At 45.0% G+C, this 21749-nt stretch overlaps 1 protein-coding gene across 7 annotated transcripts in view; it reads left to right on the forward strand.

The window, feature by feature from the left end:
- Positions 1–21522, forward strand: part of GGA3 (golgi associated, gamma adaptin ear containing, ARF binding protein 3) — a 33803-nt gene extending 12281 nt beyond the window's left edge. For 6 of the 7 annotated variants that reach the window (XM_081184550.1, XM_081184555.1, XM_081184549.1 and 3 more), the window contains exons 7-17: positions 1899–1979; positions 3205–3342; positions 4715–4796; positions 5392–5508; positions 12301–12579; positions 14153–14220; positions 14903–15192; positions 16099–16367; positions 17295–17464; positions 17934–18044; positions 19286–21522. In XM_081184550.1, the coding sequence (XP_081040676.1) occupies positions 1899–1979; positions 3205–3342; positions 4715–4796; positions 5392–5508; positions 12301–12579; positions 14153–14220; positions 14903–15192; positions 16099–16367; positions 17295–17464; positions 17934–18044; positions 19286–19396 (1716 nt within the window). In that variant the 3' untranslated portion in view covers positions 19397–21522. The remainder of the gene's footprint in view (positions 1–1898; positions 1980–3204; positions 3343–4714; positions 4797–5391; positions 5509–12300; positions 12580–14152; positions 14221–14902; positions 15193–16098; positions 16368–17294; positions 17465–17933; positions 18045–19285) is intronic. The other variant, XM_081184551.1, reaches the window with a different exon arrangement.
- Positions 21523–21749: the final 227 nt, after the last annotated feature.

Consider the following 21749-nt stretch of genomic DNA (forward strand, 5'->3'; position numbering starts at 1 on the left):
AGAAATTAGCACTGTAATTCTTAGAACTTGGCAACAGCTGAGGCATCTTTTAGCGCTTGACAAAGGATAGCAAATATAAAGATCTAAACCACCACCGCCCCTCAATCTAGTTTGCTATAGTTTTTTTAAAAATGTCCAAGGTTCAAATGTTTTGAGTAGTTCCTATTTCTCACGAGTGTTTTAGCACGACAACTTAACATTTGGAAGTTTTCACAAATGCTTTTGTATCTTACAAAAAATGTGTTTAACTCCTTGTTGCCTCTTTGTGTTGAGGGCGGAGGAGGCTTGCCTCTTCTGCATGTAGAGTAGCAGTGAATCTCTCAGGAATACTCGCCTGACTTTAGCCAGCCATGACCCTAGGGGTCCCTTCCAACTCTGCAATTCTATGATTAGCTTCATTTAAATTTCTCTTTACTGTTTGCTGAAAGAGAGAGGGGAAGGGCATGTTATGGTCTTTAAACTATGAAAAAAATGAAGCAGAAATGAAGTCTGGGAAAGCCCTGCATGGCTTCACTGAAGAAAATGTAAGACATGTTGTGTATGTATGTGAACAGGAGATGATGATGAAGTTTGCAAATTAATAATAATAATAATAATAATAATAATAATAATGGTATTTGTACAGCACTTTCCCTAAGGACTTAAGAGATTCACTTTCATTTTCCCTGTCATCCATACAACACTCCTATAAGTAAACCAGTCTTATTATCCCCATTTGCAGATGAGAGAGAGAGAGACGAGTTAAACTAATTTAAGGCTGGGAATTTAAAAATCTTTTAACTAGTTTGCACTGGTGGAAGTTTTAGAAAGATGCAGTTTAGGATTTAGTAATGTGCATGCTTAATTGGTGGCTGTTTGGTTAATATTCTTTTTCCATTTATATACTGCTCTTATATTCCATTTACACATTTTCAAACTCTAGTTATTGCTGAGTTTATATAGTTTTATCATTTCTATGCTTTGATTTAAATAGATCTTTACAATTTATTTTATTTTTGGACTCCGGTCCCTTTCTGATTACCATTGCCACCTCACTGGAGCGAAACTTAAGAACTTATACTCTCAGTTAGTGACTCACCAAGAGCACTCAGTGAGTTTAGGCCTGAACAGGGATTTCCAAGTCACGGCTCATGCTCTTGAACATGGTGCAGATTCCAGCACTTCTGTACATTGACGGTCTTCTCCAGCGCTGTTGTTTGGCTATTGCAACAGACTTTCTGCTTGCACAGTGGAACTTTTCCCTCTTCTGCTCTCCCCTGCAGCTCCCCACAGACCCTCACCCTCCAGAGCAGACTTTGAGGATATGTGGGGAGAGGAAGGGGAAGTCCCATTGTATGAATAGAACTCTGCATGCACAGGATTGGACACAACCCAGAAGGACTATTGCTGTAGACTGCTGCTGTCTCGAGAGAAGATGGAATAGAAGTGGGTGTCAAATGGACACTCTAAAGCTGAGATGAGTAATTTAAAGTGCACTTTCTTGTCTTACTCCTCTTGCTAAATGAACCTCATCCCTAGCTGTAGTTGTCATAGAATGCCTCTGGACCAACCATGCTGAGGTTGGGGCAGACCAGTATAACCCAACATTGGCTCCCACCAACCCCGGTCCCACCAACCAGATTCTGAAGTAGCTGGTGATGAACTTCCCCTATTGGAGCACTGAAGCCACTAGCCTGAGCAAATTCATACGATGTACGTTCCAATAGCATCCACGTTTCCTACTTCTGTTGTAATGTGTTCATGATCAGAGTGCCAAAGGTTGGATGCTTCAAAGACAAATCAAAACTTGGTTAACGCAAGCATAAGGTATCAGTTCCTCGACTGAGAATCTGCAAAACCAGGAAAAGTTCTGTCACTCCTAAAACACTTTTCCTAAAAGTTTTTTTCCCTTTTTGCAGCTTTTAGCTAAACTGCTAAAAAGCAAAAATCCAGATGATTTGCAAGAGGCAAACAAGCTTATTAAATCTATGGTGAAAGAGGTGAGACTGAGCACTTAATCAACATATCTGTAGGGGTGATCATTGTTTGGGGCTTGTTTTGTCATTTTAAGCATTTTTAGAATATTTGAGCCATACCATTGGGCTGCTATAATGTCAGAAGACCTGAATATCTGTGCTGTCTGTAAACAATGCTCTGGTTTCCTTCCTGAGCGAAACCCAAGTTCTTACCCAGGTTTGGTGCTGCAATTAGAGTTTGCATAGTACACTAAGAAAAGCTGCTCAGTGATTTATAGCCCCCCTTTGCCTGGTATTCCTTGGGGTTACTGATAGCTGCCGATGCCCTAGTCCTTTTCCTACTCATCCTCCCAGTCACAGCCCTACGCTGTGCAGAACTAAGTGTGCTTCCGTCCATTGAAATTGGTGGGCTTAGGCTTGCCTAACTCAGCTGTGCTTAGGATGGGGTTTGGGGTACAAGTTGCAAGGACAGACGTTCCTTTTTCCTCCAGTGCCATAGGCTGTCCTTGCTGGGTATGACATTCCTGTCTCTGATTTCCTCTGATCTTACATTGGCCTTTTGCATTTTTTCCCCCAAAGAAAAGCATGAAAGTTGCTTTGAAAATAGACAAGCAGCATTTCTGAAAGGCTCAGGGAGCAGAAGGGGCGAGGAGTTGTTGTTCAGGGTTAACAGGCCCTTCTTGCGGAGACCAGATGCAAAGAAGGACAAGAGCACCTGTGCCTTTAATGGCTGCCTGGAAGAGAGAATGTGGGCAAGTGTACCTTTTCTCACTCTTGCAAAGTGAGTTGCACCTGCCAAAACTCCCCTCTTCTAGGCAACGATTCCAGTTACAAGAGCTTTGTTCTCCTGCTCGTTTGGTCACCCTCGCTTCATTTCCCATGGCTTCCTGTTTCTCCCCATGATCTATGTATCCCTTTCCCCCTCTAGTTCAATATATAATTTGCTCCTACCATTTTACCTAATTTTGTGCAAACATACCTAGGAGTAAATCCCACTGAATAAAGGAGTGGGGTGGGGTGGGGGTCTTGTTACTATGGACTGAGAGTTGCCTGTTTTGCAAATGTATCCCCAGAAGTCAAAACTTCAGGACTATTTTGATAGCAGGAGGTAGGGGCTCTGTAGACAGAATTCTGTAACCACTGGTGATAAGTAACCAGACTTCTGGATTCTTCAGGCCAACTTGTCCTGGACAGTAGCGGAAGAACAAAGGAAAGACTTATATTACCTCTTTTGCTTTAAAATTTGAAGGATGAGGCACGCATACAGAAAGTCACAAAGCGCATGCACACGTTGGAGGAGGTGAACAACAATGTGAAGCTGTTGAATGAGATGTTGGTTCACTACAGCAAAGAAGACTCTTCAGAGGCTGACAAAGAGCTGATGAAGGTGAGTTCTCTGCTGGTAAAACCTTGAGTGCTTGTTACCCTCTGCTTTTCTTTTGACTTCCATCTCCCAACATGAAGGAATTTTATAGCCCAGCTTCCCCTGCAAAAATAGGTGCAGGCATCTGTCGCCCCAGTTTCTTCTGGGGAGGAAAAAACTTAAACACATAGCAGAGTTTCCAAACAATAGACCAGAAGCAATTGTACTTCATCCAGCAGAGATTTACTTCTATTGAAGGCAAATGAGCATAATGGTCACAAATCCAGTACATTCAGGGTTGGCACAGTCCATAAAAATCGAGTTGCACAAAATGTATCATAAGACTAAACCTTAACACTATAGCATACAGAAGAGGACACCAGAACAAAGGAGAGAGAAAGAGGCTCCTTCTGGCCTATATTTATAGTCAACATGACTTTAATTGGAAAAGATAAAAGAACCAGTTCAAGCCAGCTGTACTCAGCTTCTCTATACCCCAAACAATCATGAAGCTTCTTTCATACAGAGAAGCTTCCAGAAACCTTTTGAATGAATTAGAATAAGAAAGATCTCTGCACATCAGATCAATACTTTCTGCACTAAGAAATGCAAACTGACAGCATCACTCAGCTAAGGAGAAGACAACTGAGGAAAACAAATGAGACTTTTAATGATTACTGGTTATTTTCAAGAAGTCTTTTTCCAGGTATACAACATTGGGGTACATTAATTGCATTAAAAACAACAACAACCCAAAATACATAACTATAAGAATACAGTGCACATCTATCACCAACATGAAAGAGGAATAGCCAGAGGCAGTCGTTTACACTCAGGTAACACCAACTGCTCCTCAGGCACCAGAAGCAATTCAGGAGAAAAGGTGTCTTAGTAATAATGCCAGTTTGAAGTTCTTCTGAGTGAGCGGTGTCTGCACAGCACTCTCTGACCCGCTACATAAGTTTAAAAGTGTTGGCAAATATACCTCTCTTGCTTTCACCCTTTATGACTCAATGTCTCTGCATCAATTTTTTGTTAGCACAAGTGTCCACATCTTGGACCACCAATATTGTATCGAAATCTTGTGCCAAGCCTTTGCAGTGGTGATGCCTTGGGCTTTTGTGCATAAGTAAATGAGGTTACCGCTCCGGCGGGAAGGTAAACGGCATTTCCGTGCGCTGCTCTGGTTCGCCAGAAGTGGCTTAGTCATACTGGCCACATGACCCAGAAGCTGTACGCCGGCTCCCTTGGCCAATAAAGCGAGATGATCGCCGCAACCCCTGAGTCGGTCAAGACTGGACCTTTACCTTTAAATGAGGTTTCAGTACAAAGGCTTGCACATTTCCATTTTGACTCATTGGCCCCTATCTCTCACCTTCTCCCCACCCTTCCCCAGGAGCTCTATGACAGATGTGAAACCAAGAGGCGGACGTTATTCAAACTGGCCAGCGAGACAGAGGATAATGACAGCACTCTGGGTAAAACAATAAGTTTTTCTTTGCAAGACCGGAGGTAAACTGGGACATGCTTTTGCCTTAATAGGTGGTTAAAAGTCTGGATATTACCTATAATGTCAGCTGAAAATCTATAATCCATATAGGTAAGTCAGTGGTGTTGCTTAGAATATCAGATATATATCATAGGAATCTGCCTTATACAGAGTAAGACCACTGGTCCATCTATATCAATATTGTCTACACTGGCTGGCAGCAGCTTCTCAAAGTTTCAGGCAGGAGTTTCTCTCTGACGTACCTGGAGATGCCGGGAATTGAACCAGATATCTACTGCATGGAAAGCCAGGGCTGTGCCACAGAGCTATGGCCCTCCCCCAACCACCAAATCTTCCTTCGTGTACATAAATCCTAAATATTCATAGCAGAAATTGATGTGGCGAAAGCCAGAGTAGCTTATAACCGCAGCACCTACAAAGGCAGTGCTGTTAGGGGTGGGTGGATTTCTTTGTCGTGGAAATGAATTAAATCAAATGAGCTGGTCCCGTTCCTAGCCTGAGAAAGCATTGCTGAAGATGAAGTTATTTACATTGGTAGTTTACTGTTTGTGTCTCCGTTACAGGCGACATCCTGCAGGCTAGTGACAACTTATCACGCGTAATAAATACCTATAAAAGAATTATTGAGGGGCAAGTCGTCAATGGTGAAGTGGATATTCCTGGGCTGCCTCCAACAGATGGTGAGTCATATTTTTCAGGAGCAACACCGGCCCTTCTAGGAAATATCATGTTTCCCAGCTTTTGTATAATCTTAAAATTATATGTCGCTTACAATACATAAGTACTTCCTAATCCCTTGTTCTAAATTGTTAAGTCTTTTTACAAATAACAACTCTTCCTTTCTAGATTGCTGCTCACCGTAATCAAATCCCAAGGTGAAGAATTTAGCAGAGACTTTTAGCCCCAGTTCAATGGCAACACAATTGTCTTTAAGCCTCCCAAAAGGATGCTGGTGTCTTCTTACAACTATCTGATCATTCTATTTTAGACAAGACAGGGCTATCCTAGAGAAATGGCAATTCTAAGATGATTCAGTCTGCTTATATGATACATACAGTGCGCTTTGAAGCAGTGGGTGGGGCTGGAACCAGGATATCTCAGCATGGATATGTTTTGCTCCTTCAAGATCCATCTGTACAGGGCCAGCTGCAATGAAAGTGGTTTTTCATAGGGGAGCTCCACAGGTCTGCTTCTGAGATTAACACTGACACATATACCCAGAAATGATTTATGGGTATAGATAAAATGTTTTCTATGTACCTATATATATATATATATATATATATATATATTTGCTTTCGTAGATTTTCACGGGTACAGGAATGCAGGTTTTGGTGTCTTCGGGTGTCTTCCCGTGTAAGAGTTGGGGTGTCTAGGCGACGTTTCGACGAGGTCTCACTCGTCATCTTCAGGCTGGTGCTTTCGGCTTCTTGTTACTGGAACAGAGCAGGATCTCAGTGTTTGAGTTCCTATAAATACTGTTGAGGGGGTGTGGTGTATAGCCTCCAACGTTCTGGGCAGAGAGGAAGTTCCCAGGTTAGTGTGTCTTTTCTTCTTTTGTTCATTAATTACTTGAGGGATATCTTGAGTGATTTCTTGAGTGATATTCTGAGTACCACTTAGGAGGGTCATTAGGTGTGGATTAGTTGCTAAAGCTTTCGTGTCTTGACCTCTTGAGAGTTTTTTCTGAGAAGATGGCTGTACTGCACTTAGTTGTGCTCTGGCTTGGCTTCGTGTATAGGGGCGAGCTGTGGTTTTGTGCCCTGTGCCAGCCAGATCTGTGTAGGGATTGCAGGGGGGTGCAGCATCCGGAGGTGCCACTATGGTTTGGCTACTGGATGGTGTCTGTAATTTATCTGTGGAGAGGGTCTGGGTTTGGGTCTGGTGTGGTTGATTGGAGATGGCGTTCTGTGTGCCTCTGGTTCTGGTGTCGGTTTTTGTGGGGAGGGCTATTTTCCAGATGTCTGGCAGGCGGGACGTATCGTCACGCTTGTTCATGTTGTGAGGGTGTTTCTCTATCTCGATGGCTTCCATGATTATTCTCTTGTGGTGGTGTTCCATGTTAAAGAGCAATTTGGAATCTGAAAAATTAATTTCGTGTCCTGTTTCTTTCATGTGTTGGTAAAGAGAGGAAGTTTTTTCTTCTTTTTTGACGGCATTCTTGTGTTCTGCGATACGTGCATTTATTCGTCTGTTTGTTTGTCCAATGTACGTGGCTGGGCAGACTTTGCAGGGTATTTCATAGACCCCTTGGTTTTCTAACTGGATTTTATCTTTGGGGTTTCTGAGGATATTGGCTATTTTTTGGTTGGTGCAAAAGGCTGTTTTGATATTGTGTTTATGGAGGATTTTGCTAATTTTATCTGTAGTGCCCTTGATATAAGGAAGGAGGGCCATGCCATTGTTTTCTTCTGTGTCTTGGTTTTTGGGGGGTGTTTCTTTTTGGATTAGCTTCGTAACCCTGTTTTGCTGGTATCCGTTGGCGATTAACACATTTGAAAGATTCTGTAACTCAGTTGTCAAGTGGTCTTTGTCAGCCAGGCGTTTGGTTCTGGAGATGAGAGTCTTGGCTACGGAGTTTATTTGTGCAGGGTGGTGGTGTGATTGTGCATGTAAGTAGCGGTTGGTGTGTGTTTTTTTCCGGTAGATAGTGTGTCCTAGGGAGCCATCAGGTTTTTTGTAGATTAGGACGTCAAGGAAGGGAAGTTGGTTGTTGGCTTCTATTTCCATAGTGAATTGTATTTTGGGGTGTAGGCTGTTGAGATGTGTGAGGAAGCTATCTAGTTTTTTCTTCCCGTGTGGCCAAATTACAAAGGTGTCGTCAACATACCTGAGCCAAAGTTTGGGTTTGTGTTCTGACTTGTCTAAAGCATTGGTTTCAAAGTGTTCCATGTACAGATTTGCGATGACCGGTGAGAGGGGTGATCCCATAGGTGCTCCTTCTATCTGTTTGTATCTTTGTCCATTGTGGATGAAGTACGTGTTGGTTAGGCAGTGGTTGGTCAGGTCCAGGATGTATTCGGGGGGATTGTATTTGTTTTGAATGGCTGTCAAGGCTTCATTAATGGGCACTTGTGTGAAGAGAGATACAACATCGAAGCTCACAAGTAGGTCGTCGGGATGTAGGTTTTGCTTCTTTATTGTTTCTATGAACTGGAAGGAGTTTGTAACGTGTGAAGCGATAGATTCTGCATAGGGCTGAAGTTGCTTAGCGAGAAATTTAGCGAGATTTTGTAGAGGTGAGCCTATGGAGCTGACTATTGGTCTGAGTGGTGTTCCTTCTTTGTGTATCTTGGGGAGACCGTAGAGTTTGGGGCATCTGGATGATTTTTCTCTGGGGATGATTCTTAGCTGGATTTCTTCACTGATAGGAGAGGCTTTTATTTTGGATTTGGTGGTTTTTTCCAGATAGGTGGTGGGATCTGTTTTTATAGGTTGGTAGGTAGGGTCTTGGAGTAGATTTGATAGTTTTGCTTGGTAGTCCGATGTGTTCATCACAACAGTGGCATTACCTTTGTCTGCTGGGAGAATGATTATGTTGTTGTCTTTCCTCAGGTTGGTGAGTGCTTTCTGTTCTTCTTTGTGTAAATTGCTTCTGGGTGGTTTGCTGGAGCAGAGGATGTTGGTGACTTCAAGTCTGATTTTATTGGCTTCATCTGGGTTGATTTTGGTTAGGCTAGCTTCGACTCCGCATATGATGTTTTCCGTGGGGATGCGTCTCGGGGCGACTGCAAAGTTGAAACCTTTGGAGAGTACTTTGGTTTCAGTTGAGGTGAGGATCCTGTCTGATATGTTATGTACTGTTTGTTTCATGGGTTGTTGTGGAGGGTGGCTGGGCTTCTGGCGTTTCTCTAGTTTGTGGAGTTTGTTGGTGTGTGTGTCTGTCTTATGTGCGGACTCCGTTTCAGCTCTCCAAACGGCTAGTTGTTTGCATTTGTCCCAGAGTGCAGGGTGGATTTTGTTACAGAGTTTGAGGTGAAGAGTGAGCAGATCTTTGTTGGTTTGGTTTAGTAGGTATCTTTTCTTATGTAGTTCGTTTCTGATTAGGGATAGTTCAGTTCGTTTCAGGATCCTTTCGGTAGCTGGGGTTTTAGAGTGGAATTTAAGTTGGAAGCATGTGGGAATTAAGTTGTTGTCTCGGCAGTTGCGTAGGAACAAGAGATCACATAAGATGGTGGCTCTTCGGATTTCTAGTTTCTCGTAGGTTCTTGTCAGCTGGAAGGTTTCCTCCCCGTAGAGGTGAGATATTTGCTTTCGTAGATTTTCACGGGTACAGGAATGCAGGTTTTGGTGTCTTCGGGTGTCTTCCCGTGTAAGAGTTGGGGTGTCTAGGCGACGTTTCGACGAGGTCTCACTCGTCATCTTCAGGCTGGTGCTTTCGGCTTCTTGTTACTGGAACAGAGCAGGATCTCAGTGTTTGAGTTCCTATAAATACTGTTGAGGGGGTGTGGTGTATAGCCTCCAACGTTCTGGGCAGAGAGGAAGTTCCCAGGTTAGTGTGTCTTTTCTTCTTTTGTTCATTAATTACTTGAGGGATATCTTGAGTGATTTCTTGAGTGATATTCTGAGTACCACTTAGGAGGGTCATTAGGTGTGGATTAGTTGCTAAAGCTTTCGTGTCTTGACCTCTTGAGAGTTTTTTCTGAGAAGATGGCTGTACTGCACTTAGTTGTGCTCTGGCTTGGCTTCGTGTATAGGGGCGAGCTGTGGTTTTGTGCCCTGTGCCAGCCAGATCTGTGTAGGGATTGCAGGGGGGTGCAGCATCCGGAGGTGCCACTATGGTTTGGCTACTGGATGGTGTCTGTAATTTATCTGTGGAGAGGGTCTGGGTTTGGGTCTGGTGTGGTTGATTGGAGATGGCGTTCTGTGTGCCTCTGGTTCTGGTGTCGGTTTTTGTGGGGAGGGCTATTTTCCAGATGTCTGGCAGGCGGGACGTATCGTCACGCTTGTTCATGTTGTGAGGGTGTTTCTCTATCTCGATGGCTTCCATGATTATTCTCTTGTGGTGGTGTTCCATGTTAAAGAGCAATTTATATATTTGCTTTCGTAGATTTTCACGGGTACAGGAATGCAGGTTTTGGTGTCTTCGGGTGTCTTCCCGTGTAAGAGTTGGGGTGTCTAGGCGACGTTTCGACGAGGTCTCTATACACGAAGCCAAGCCAGAGCACAACTAAGTGCAGTACAGCCATCTTCTCAGAAAAACTTCACAAGCTCAAGAGGTCAAGACACGAAAGCTTTAGCAACTAATCCACACCTAATGACCCTCCTAAGTGGTACTCAGATTATCACTCAAGAAATCACTCAAGATATCCCTCAAGTAATTAATGAACAAAAGAAGAAAAGGCACACTAACCTGGGAACTTCCTCTCTGCCCAGAACGTTGGAGGCTATACACCACACCCCCTCAACAGTATTTATAGGAACTCAAACACTGAGATCTTGCTCTGTTCCAGTAACAAGAAGCCGAAAGCACCAGCTTGAAGATGACGAGTGAGACCTCGTCGAAACGTCGCCTAGACACCCCAACTCTTACACGGGAAGACACCCGAAGACACCAAAACCTGCATATATATATATATATATATATATATATGCAATGTCTGAAGAGGCCTCTATGCAAAAGAAAAAGTGTATGCAAAACTGGCACCAGAAAGGGCACATATTCAGAGGGGAGAGGGAGAACATTTCGGCTTCCGAGGCCCCCCTTCTGTTCATGATTGTCAAGTGGCCTTTCTTGAACAAAGGATTCCAGAGTGAAACCATTGACTTACAACAGGGGCAGGGAGCTGGATCCTGACTTCCACCCTCTGCAGGCCAACTTTGACAGGTGGGCACGGTTGCCCAGCTGTCAGTCACCTGACATCATTATGATGCCAGCTGATCAGCCGTTAACAGCAAGCCCCTTTGAAGTTCATTTGCAGGCCTGTTTGGATTCAAACTGCACCTTCAAACAGACAAAGTGAGGCCCAAGGTGAGCCACTTCAAAAACATTCTGCCCGTGAAAGTGCACCTTCAAAGGGGCTCGCTGAAAGAGGCCCCCCCCCCAGCTGCACTAAATCCCCATTGAAGATTCATGAAATGCTATCCTGAGTTATAGGTGAATGTATAAACATATGGGGGTTTTGCAGGGGTCAGAAGGAATAGTGTGGTCAGAAGGAAATTAAATGCAGAAAGCTACAGGTGATGCTAAGTTGGTGTTTAGTTGTTGGTAACAGACATTGATTAGCTGAGAGGTTCTAAGAGGGAGCATCTTTGCATTCCTGATCAGGTTTCCAGGAAGACAAAGACTGAGAGTAAACACTCACATGGGAATCTGAGCCAGGTAAAAGCTGCCTCCTTTCTAATGGGGATCATTGTTTGGCTCCAGCTGAAAAATAAGCCCCATCTCTGATGTCAGCAATCTCTTAACCGGAAAATTGCCAAGAGCCTCCCTAACTACTCTGAACTTACATTACAAAAGGCCTGGCCAGTTCAGACCAGTCAGGCCATTGTTTAGAAGGGCTTAGGTGGAGCATATATATTCAGAGAGATTGCAGGAGAATAGCTCACCATTTAGGGTTAACTGCAGGGGGTAAGAATCCCAGGTGGCCCTGTTGATCTACATCAGAATATGGGGGTTTATCGCAGCATTGTTAATTATCAATCAATAATTTTCTTTAAGATGAGAGAGAGAAAAAATTGCCCAGGAAATGGCCAAGAGCTCCCAGTTCGTACTATCAATGGAAAGAGCTGAATGCAGCCAAAAGTCTGTTTTGAACGTCTTAATAAAATTAGGGGAAGTCTGTTTCTTTTTTTACACAGAGGCATACTTTAATAAAGTCTGAGTATGTTTCTCCTGCTTCCATGTCCCTCCCCTTCCTTTGTTGTCTCTTTAGTGTCCTTTTTTAAAAAAAGAAAAATATTGTAACCCGCTTTGAGTAGAGTCCTGGACTAACCATCCAGGTGTCCTTTACCTACATAAAGAACTCATAATACATTCTGCCCTAGTACAGCAGTTTCTCAGAAATGAAACCTGGCCCCTTGGGTGAGACGGCCACTCTCAATGAGGCTTCTAACTTCTCCTCCCTCTGCCTCAAAAATCCACTCTGGAGAGCAGGAATCTGACATCCCATTGTACAACTAGGTTTCTGTTAAGGAAGGAGTTGGACATCACTGGATGTTGTCCGTTGTGTCTACTTGAACACTGTGTGAGGGTGTCAGTCAAGAAATTTGGGCAAAAGTGGTCACTTTTTAGAACCTGGGTATCTTGAGGATAATGGTGTGCACACTCATGGAAGCTTGAGGGACCGGCAGTTCATGTTTGAAGGTTTACTACAGGAGGCATAGCCTGGAGAATTTGAAAACCGATGCTATTCTCAGCAGCATCTAGGTATTTGCACCACCACTGCCCTCCTTGATTTGGATATGTTATATTGTTATATTGTTTGTATGCATCCGTTGCCCTATTTTATGTTCTCTCCTCATCACTGTAGGAAGTGATTCTTCCGTTAACATCAGTACACTCATTGACTTGGCGGGACTGGACATTTCTAGTACGCCTCCGCCACCACCGATTCCCCCAACGACGTTGACACCAGCACCGACATTAACTCCAGCTCCAGCCTCGTCAGAAATCCCCATCCTACCACCTCCCCCTCAGACCATCGGTCACTCCCGGAGTCGTTCGTCGAGCCAGGCAGAAGCCACTTCTGCTCTCTTGACGAGCTCGGCCAATTCCATCTCTTTGCTTGATGAGGAACTGCTATGCTTAGGTAAGGCAGGTGTGGTTTGGGTGCACTGGCTGTGGAAGGTTTCTGGCTGCTCTTCAGATCATACAAATCTTTCGCCTTTTCCTAAGGGCTTCGGTGGGAGGCACTGCTAAGTAGCTGCTGCACACAGGTTTGACGGTATTTTTGCTGAGTGTCTGTTGTTCAGAAAACGCCCCCCGCCACACCTCCCCAGAAAGAAATAAAAAAAGTCCCTCCACTTGAATTTACTGGACTGGGTTATCACTGAGAGCTACAGAGAGTGGCATGTCCATAATAAATTATAATAATTTTTTATTTATACCCCGCCCTTCCCGGTTCAAAAACCGGGCTCAGGGCGGCTAACAACAAATTTAAAATACTTAATTGTAAAAGCAGCATAAAATATAGTATAAAAACATGAATAACATTAAAAGTCAAAGTTCAGAAATCAATTTAGGGGAAATCCATCTAATAAACATTAGATAATCACCAGATTATCTAACCTTACCTGTTCTGGAGATACCACTGAACAGGAGGAAGAGCACCATCTGAGAAGTTGCAGAAGTTGGACACCCCTCCTTACAGCAGCCAGCTGCTATTGGTGAAGCCGCCAGAAGGGAAAGCAAGAACATCCAGAGATTTAGCTCTAGTATGTTCAAGAAGGTCCGTATAGTTAAAGCCATGGTTTTCCCAGTAGTAATGTATGGAAGTGAGAGCTGGACCATAAAGAAGGCTTATCGCCGAAGAATTGATGCTTTTGAATTATGGTGCTGGAGGAGACTCTTGAGAGTCCCATGGACTGCAAGAAGATCAAACCTCTCCATTCTGAAGGAAATCGGTCCTGAGTGCTCACTGGAAGGACAGATCGTGAAGCTGAGGCTCCAATACTTTGACCACCTCAAGAGAAGAGAAGACTCCCTGGAAAAGACCCCGATGTTGGGAAAGATGGAGGGCACAAGGAGAAGGGGACGACAGACGACGAGATGGTTGGATAGTGTTCTCGAAGCTACCAGCATGAGTTTGACCAAACTGCGGGAGGCAGTGGAAGACAGAAGTGCCTGGCGTGCTCTGGTCCATGGGGTCACGAAGAGTCGGTCATGACTAAACGACTAAACAACAACAACAAATGTTCAGGAAGCAGAGTATAAGCCTAATTATCTTTTGAATGCTGCCTTGGGAGGGTTTTGCCTTGAAAGGAGGCATGTTAAGTACCAAGCAGTGCTTTCCCCCCTAGAAAAATAGGTGCCGGTCCTCACCATGAAGTTGTTACAGTAAATGCTACAACAAAGAGGTGCTGGTACTGTGTACCCTTGAGTAACTCCTTTAAAAAACCGCTGGAACTATGAATGAATGAATGAATATAGAATGCAGAGCTCGCTTACCGCTGGCTTGTTACATAATAAAATCAATCTGCCTTACAGTCAGAATGGAGCAAAGTTCAGAAGTGACCATATGGAGGGTGGATTTGCACTCAGGTGGATCTTTCCCATCTCAATCCGTTGAATAGTTTAATGTTGGTTCAGCTGGGATTGTTCCCTTATTTACACATTTTGCTTGCCTATTCCTTTTGTTCCCTAAAATGTCGTTTTGTGCTTAGGCCTGAATGACCCAGCTCCCACTGCAGCAAAAGAAGCTCCTGAGAGCAGCCAATGGAACATGTTCCAGGTACTTTGCACTTTGACAGTGTGAATAATTTTGCACTCCCAAGATGTTATCCTTTTTTGATGCTCTGTAAGCCAGAGGATTGGTAATGCATGTTAATCTGTCCCGGGCTGAACATTGCTTTCATTTTCTAGCTTGTAATATCATGAGGGGATGTACTGTACCAATAAAGACAAACCTGCCTTTCCCAGTGGGAGAAATTAGCTTCCCTCTTTCTCCCAACACACACCTTCAACAGCTTTTCTTAGACTGAAATGAGGTGGTGCCTTTTGTGATCTGTCCTGCTTCTGGCCTTAAGTTCTCACTCCCTTTTAGGGCATGCCACCCCCCGACTTTCATTATTATGCTTGCATTATACCAGTTACGCTAATACCTTATTTCCTTCACTAGCTATCATTTCCCAAAAGCCTTTCCATTTTTTACACGTCCACCACAGATGGAGGAACAACCCTTCTATCTGCTTACATTTCCAGCATTTCCTTGACACATTTTTATATGTCTTGGCCACATTTCTGTTGACTTTCTGATTTTAAATTGTGGTGTGTTTTTTTTAATTCTGAATTAACAGTCATTGTGTGTCCGCTAAATAGTAAAATACAGCAAGTGAGAATAACAACAGGAGGAAAGTTAAACATTTATCAGTGTGTTGCAAAGCACCGTTTTTCACTTGTTTCCTCCGTTGCAGAATGAACCAGTCGATCTGGACTTCTTGAACCCAAAACCAGCTTCCGTTGCCTGTAACTCACCTCTTCTCCCTGCCCTGTCACAGCCCACGGGTAGAACGTCAGCCTCTCTTGCCTCCACATTCACAGCCCCACAGCCTGCCCCTACCTCAGCCCCTTTCATATTCTCTGCTGCGGCACCACTGGGACCGTCCAATGCAATGTCAGGTGCCCCTGGGTACCTGGGCTCTGCTATGGGAAGTGGTGATCTGCACAACATGGATCCCATAGGACATCTGGACGAGAGCAAAGGGTAAGGTTTTCTCCTCCTTTCTGCTTGGAAATAATTGCTGCTATGAATAAGATTTTCCTCCCTGGCTCTTAGGTGGGACTTCAGTTTCCATTGGTCCCGGCAAGTATGGCCAGTGGTCAGGGATGATGGGACCTGTAATCTTAACATGGGAAGAGTTGCAGATTCTCCGCCTTTGCCGTACATCAAGGGCAGATTGAATGAAGGGATGCTTCTGCCCCAGGGCAGAAGATTTGGACACCTCTTCTACCTTGGGAGCAGGGAACTGTATCTGGCCAATTGGCCAGATCACTATTTTCTCCCACACCCCAGGGCTGCCCACCTCTCGGTCACCTGAGAGCACAATGACTTTGCCTTTCGCATGCCGTGTTTGAAATGAGGCTATGCCAGCAAAGGCACAGTCCACAAACCGCAACTGGTGAGCTGATGGCTGGGTCTTGCAAGGCAAAGAAGTGAAAGGCCCGATAGCCATGTGGGTAACTTTGCACAGGGCTTTGCTATTGGTTGACTGGTGGGGCCAGCAAACACTTTTTGACTGAGCCAAGTACCTGCCCCACATGGACATCCTTTGTGGCATCTCACTGCCATGCTGCTAGAGATTTTACTTAGAGGGATTTTGGCAGGCAGGTACTCTGCCTCCCCATGTTAATGCAGAACGCATTCATTTCTTCATTCAGCCCCATCAATCTGCAGGGCACAGAACCAGGCAGTGGTGGGCAACACTAGCTTTTCAAAGGACAATTGCTATTTGTAGGAGGGAGCAGTTGCACATGCTCACTACAAGTGCTTTATACAGAGCAGACAGGGGGTGGGGGGTGGTAGGTGCAGACTAGGTACCAGAGACATTCAATATGTTTCTTTGCATTCATTTTCTTTTTTAACCTGCATTTGTTTCCCGCTCCATTCCAGACCTTCAGCTCAAGCAAACCTAGGCACATCTGTGTTCCCTGGTGGAGTTGCATTGCCCGCTGCTGCTGCTGCTGCACCTCTTACATCCGCTTCAGGGCTGCCCATTGCAGCTCCAGGAGTCCCTCCACTTCCATATCAAGGCAGCTGCCCTGTCGGGTCAGGAAGCCCCCTCTTCCAGCCAGCCTCCTTCCAGCAGCAAGGAAGTCCTCTGAAAGGACCCGAGATCTCCTTGGGCAACGTTCACGTCCCACTGGAGTCCATTAAACCAAGTAGGCATCACAAATATTTTTTATTGCTTACTCCTGATACTGGATTGCATGTTTCAGTTCATTTAGTTCATGCCCTTTTAAAATCTGGGGTTTTTTTTTTGGGGGGGGTGTTATTGGGGTCTTGTTTTTATTTTGATTGTATAGTGGTTTTGTGTTTTGGTTTTGTTCTGTGAGCTGCCCTAAGGCCGCCAGGTATAAGGCGGAATATAAATTCAATCAATCAATCAAAGCCTCCTTATTTTCATAATTTGGAGAGTTAGGAATAATTTTTTTTACAAACCCAAGCTATTGTCCTGAAGTCTTTTAGGAGTGTAGAGGGGGGGGGTGGGAACTCTGCACGGCTCCATTCCACTCCCTATTAGGCCCCCTCCCTCAAGCTTTTAGTGTGACAACGATCTTATGGTTGAAAGGAAAAGCTTTGAAAACTGCTAGCCAGTATTTGCTTCAAGCAGGGATGGGGAGCCTGTAAGCCTCCAGCTGTGTTGGTCTCACCTGCTACATCTTCTTCACATTTGCCTCAAATTGCTTCCTATCTTCTAGTGGTACTAGCAGGATGTGTGGGTTAGACTACAGTGCAATATCCCAGGTTTCCTGCCAGAATACAATCCAGGCTGGAACAAGGATCACATCTAAGGAAGGTGTATAATTAACCTTTCAAGGACTGAGGACACTGGTGTATCTGGAGCGGACTTATTTCTCTCTGGGGCAAAATCTGCCCAAACAGAAATATATGAAAGTCAGGAGGTTTTTACACCTACTTTTAGGGACCATCTCATGAGCATCCACTTTAGAGATGACGCTTTTGTTCAGAATAGAGGCTTTGCAGATTATCTTAACGCAGCTCCCAGCATTCCAAGCATAGCCCAGTGCCCTCCCAGGATTTCACTTGTATTGTTGTGTCATGTAAGCACCTTCTCCCCCTTGCAGGCAGCGCTCTTCCAGTGACGGCTTATGACAAGAACGGTTTGCGCATCCTCCTGCATTTTGCCAAGGAGTGCCCCCCTGGGCGGCCCGATGTGTTGGTAGTGGTGGTTTCGATGTTAAACACAGCGCCCCTTCCCATCAAGAACATTGTGCTACAAGCAGCAGTGCCAAAGGTACCAAGATGGCCGTTCTCAAGCACCAATAGGGGAAGAGACCAGCATCCTCTTGTTGCTGGAGAAAAGAGCTTCTCATCCAGGCAAATCCTGCTGGGTCAGGTGGTTGGGACCAGACTTACTTTCCAGCTGATTCTATGGAGAAGTATATTTTATCTGCTACAACATTACAGGGTAATTGTTGCAAGCTGCTGTCTTAGGCCTCGGCCCTAAGCATCTTTGGGTGGAATTAAATTCCACCAAATCCATGGAGCTTGCATTCATGTAGTGACTTTAGAATTAAGGTGTCAGTTAGTGTCTCCATCCGGTTAAGTCCACTAGACAAATATTTGCTTTTATGGTTTAGTCAGTGCTCAGTAAACACGCCCGCTTCCCTTAATATATTTGTGTTCAGTGATGCAACGTGACTATTATTTCTGCACAAACCACCGCTCTCTTAAGATTTTCTCCTTTGCTTTTTAATCCGCAGTCCATGAAAGTGAAGTTGCAGCCACCTTCGGGGACAGAGCTAGCTCCATTCAATCCCATCCAGCCACCAGCTGCTATCACCCAGGTCATGTTGCTGGCAAATCCAAGGAAGGTGAGAAGACTTGCATTCACAATTTCTCCACCTTTTCTTAGAGAAGGGATATTGCCATATTCTACACAATTAGACCATTTAGATCAAATGTTCTGTTTCTGCTCATGGTCGTCTTGAGCAGAGTTGAGAGTGATCTTGCAGTAGACGGACCCCTTTGCTCTGATATCCATGTTCCAAGGGAGTTAAAATTTGAGTCCCAAGTGACAACAGGGAATGGGGAAGCCTACATACCCTTTGTGCTCTTCTGGTGAGCTACCATAATCATCTGGCCAACTGCTGGTGGAAGATAAAAGTGCTGTTTTCTAGAAACTAGGATGTTACTGATCTGAAAGGAGGAATTCAACATCATACTAAGGTTCCTCAGGCAAAGTATTTCAGTCTGCCAGGCAGGCAGTTCTCCTCTTCCCCGTGTACTTTTCTGGGGGTTCCCCCCTTGCCAATTTTGGGGAATGTAGGGTGTGTGCAGGAGAAGGGGGCCATTGCACAAGCAGAAGTCACTATAGTGGTGCCTCGCAAGACGAAATTAATTCGTTCCGCAAGTTTTTTCTTCTTGCGAGTTTTTCGTCTTGCGATGCACGGTTTCCCATAGGAATGCATTGAAAATCAATTAATGCGTTCCTATGGAAACCGCCTTCAGACCAGGTCCGGGGACAGTCTGTCCCCCGACCTCTTCTGAAGGCTGGGGGGGGACAAGGGCTTTTCTTCCCACCCCCAGCATTTTAAAAAACCCCGGGACAGCGGAGGACTTCTCCGCTGTCCGGGGCGATCTTAAAATGCTGGTGGGCGGCATTTTAAAATCACCCGGGACAGCGGAGGACTTCTCCGCTGTCCGGGGCGATGTAAAAGCCCCTGGGAAGGCAGGCAGGGGGAACAAAGACTTTTGCCCCCCGCCCGCCTTCAGAAGAGGTCCTGGACCTCTTCTGAAGGCGGGCGGGGGGCGAAAGTCTTTGCCCCCCCCTGCCTGCCTTCCAAAGCCGTCCAGGACAGCGGAGAAACGCGCTGCCTTTCTCCGCTCTCCCGGGAAGGCAGGCAGGGGGGAGCAAAGACTTTCGCCCCCCGCCTGCCTTATTCTCTTTCCAGCAATTCGTTGCCCCGGTTCGTAAAGTATCAGACAAACTAATGCTCAGCCCTGCTAGTGCACAGATAACGTCGTGGCATGCGCCAACCTCGTTCCAGGCTCCTTCGTCTTTCTACTCTGTATTCTTGACTGCAGCTTTATGTTGTTTCCTTCTTCCTTGCAGGAGAAGGTGAGGCTGAGGTACCGACTGACTTTCGCGTTAGGAGACCAGCCCAGCACTGAAGTGGGGGAGGTGGATCAGTTCCCCCCGGTTGAGCAGTGGGGAAACCTATGACCCAGAGGCACCCCAAAGGGACTGGAACGAATGTGAAATGGAAAGGGCGCAAGTGGTATCCGGCAGCGATATTGAGCTTTGTTTAACATGTCCTGTCCACTCCACTTGTAGCTTTAGTCCAGAATGTTTCCTGCACTCTGGGGTGAAGCAGTCGGGGGCATGAACACAGAGCATGAACTTGTGTAGGCAGCCACAAGTAGAGGCCTGGACGGTTTCTTTACTTTGGCCAATCCGGTTCTATCTTCCACTTTGCTAAACTTGAAATCTGATCATTCTGGTGAGCTTCGTAAGCAGAAACGGAGCACTCTTCCCTCAGTGTTGGCCAGATGTCTACAAAGGGCTATGATGCCTTCGTAAGTTTCTTTGGGGCAGAGCCCTAACAGATGTTCCTGTGCTCGGTTTTTTTGTTTTGTTTTTTACCTCCTTGGTGCCAGAACTTAGGACCACCTGCAGGCTTGCTGGGTAATAAACACAAGCTCCGCAAGGGGAGGTTTCTGCCATGACCTGACACTCCCGTTTTCTTTTGTAAGGCAACATCTACCCCAAAAGCCAGCACAGCTCATACAGGTGAACAACAAGCTGTATTATTTTATACATGCCACATGTGAGCGTAAAAACACATAGCTCTCAATCTGCTGCCTTTGATTTTATACTTCCAGCTGACTCTGCAATGTGCGCTTTCTAGGCAGCTGCTACATTTTGGACGCACGTGGCTCTACAGTCGGTTTCCCCTCAGCATTCAACAACTGTATTCCATGGGGGGGGGCGGTAAAAACTATGAGAGAGTCACAAAGGCACAGTTTGTCCATTTTTCAAGTGGGGAGCTTGGGGAGAAAGCGAGGGCATCCACTCTTGGTGCATCTGTCGATCAGGGTCAAAGGTAGGAAATGATGCAGCCAAGACCTTGATTCTTCTTTCAAAGGCAGTATTAGTAGTTAGGAATTATACAATGTACATAGAGCTATAGGAAAACACCAGACCTACAGATAAGGGGAAACAGAAGCCATGACAATGCATGTGCTGAGTTGATTATATTGTATTTTATTCATTCCAAATATTAAGTGGTTAAGTGCAATTGTCTCCAGGAGGAGATCCCTGTGTTGAGTCAGTCGGACTAACAGTCCAACATATGGCACGTAAGCCATAAAGTGAATATCACTGCTTTGGGTCTAGTAGTCACTTCCTCTGATCTACTACAATTATTTTTGATCTGAAATATCCTTTCAAAAAAACACGTTGTCCTGAACTAATCATTTTGCTTGGTTATGAAGAAAAAAGGCTGTTTAAAAAAAAATTTAAAACTCAAGTAGGCTAAGAATTGCTAGGTGTAATTTTAAGTACTTCTTGCCACTCTGATCTGAAGGTGGAAATCTGGCTTAAACTGAATTACATTTCTTAAAAGCTCAGCCAGTCTTACAAACAGCCATTCTAATTTTCTGGACACCTTGTACTTAACACGGAAGAGATTTAACGGCGACCTGCAACAATTGTCTCCTACAAAGGCTTGGGGTACTCACTGGGCTAAGGATTTATAGGCAGTGCAACCTAATCTGTTGCAGCGTAAAGAGCTTCAGCAGTTATTGGGAGGGTTCAGACTTGTGTACAGACTTGGAACTGTCCAGAAAGGGACAGACATGGTCCATATGAACAAAAGGAGAGACTTGGGGAGGAAAGCGTCCGCTATGTTTAGCGGCTGAGAACAGGGCGGCATTTCTTCTGCCTCTTGATCTGGTCCTCTCCCGTATTTCAGTCTCTCTGCTGTCTTGTTTTTGCTTTGCAAGTCTGCCCAGCTGCCATAGCATATCTGTAGAGAGCAGGTTTCACTGCTACAGCTTGCCTATGAGCAAGTCTCTCTCTCACTGAGGAAACCAGGGGGGAGGGAGGAAGCACAATTGCTTTCTCAATGTCAGCAGTACTGCCATACCCATGCTGTCCAAGCCCAGTAGCAAGATCCCGTTGTCTCACTGTGTGGAAATGTACTGTTAGAAGCTTCAGAAGTTATTTATGAATGTTACTTGTTCATAGGCTGAAGTTGCAGCTTCCTACCAAACACGCAAAAGACTGTAAATATGTCTCGGAAGTACTTGTTTTTCTGCACGTTCAATAAAATTGCTTTCTCTACTCTGCTTCACCTGCCTCGCTGCCAGTTAGTACTGTAGGGTGTTCCCCCCACCCCCCACCTCCTAGGACTCAACCGCATAGTATTGTTTCTCTTAAGAACAATAGTCAGAATAAAACCAGATCCTTCAACAAAGCAGAAGCATCCTGTGATTAAATAATGCTCAGAGTCCAGGCTGGCTGCTACTTAGGAGATGGGGGCTTGGATGAAAGTTGTGTGGTTTATTTTAAAAGC

Source organism: Podarcis bocagei (assembly GCF_964188305.1).
Source record: "Podarcis bocagei genome assembly, chromosome: 2".
Classification (NCBI taxonomy): Eukaryota; Metazoa; Chordata; class Lepidosauria; order Squamata; family Lacertidae; genus Podarcis; species Podarcis bocagei.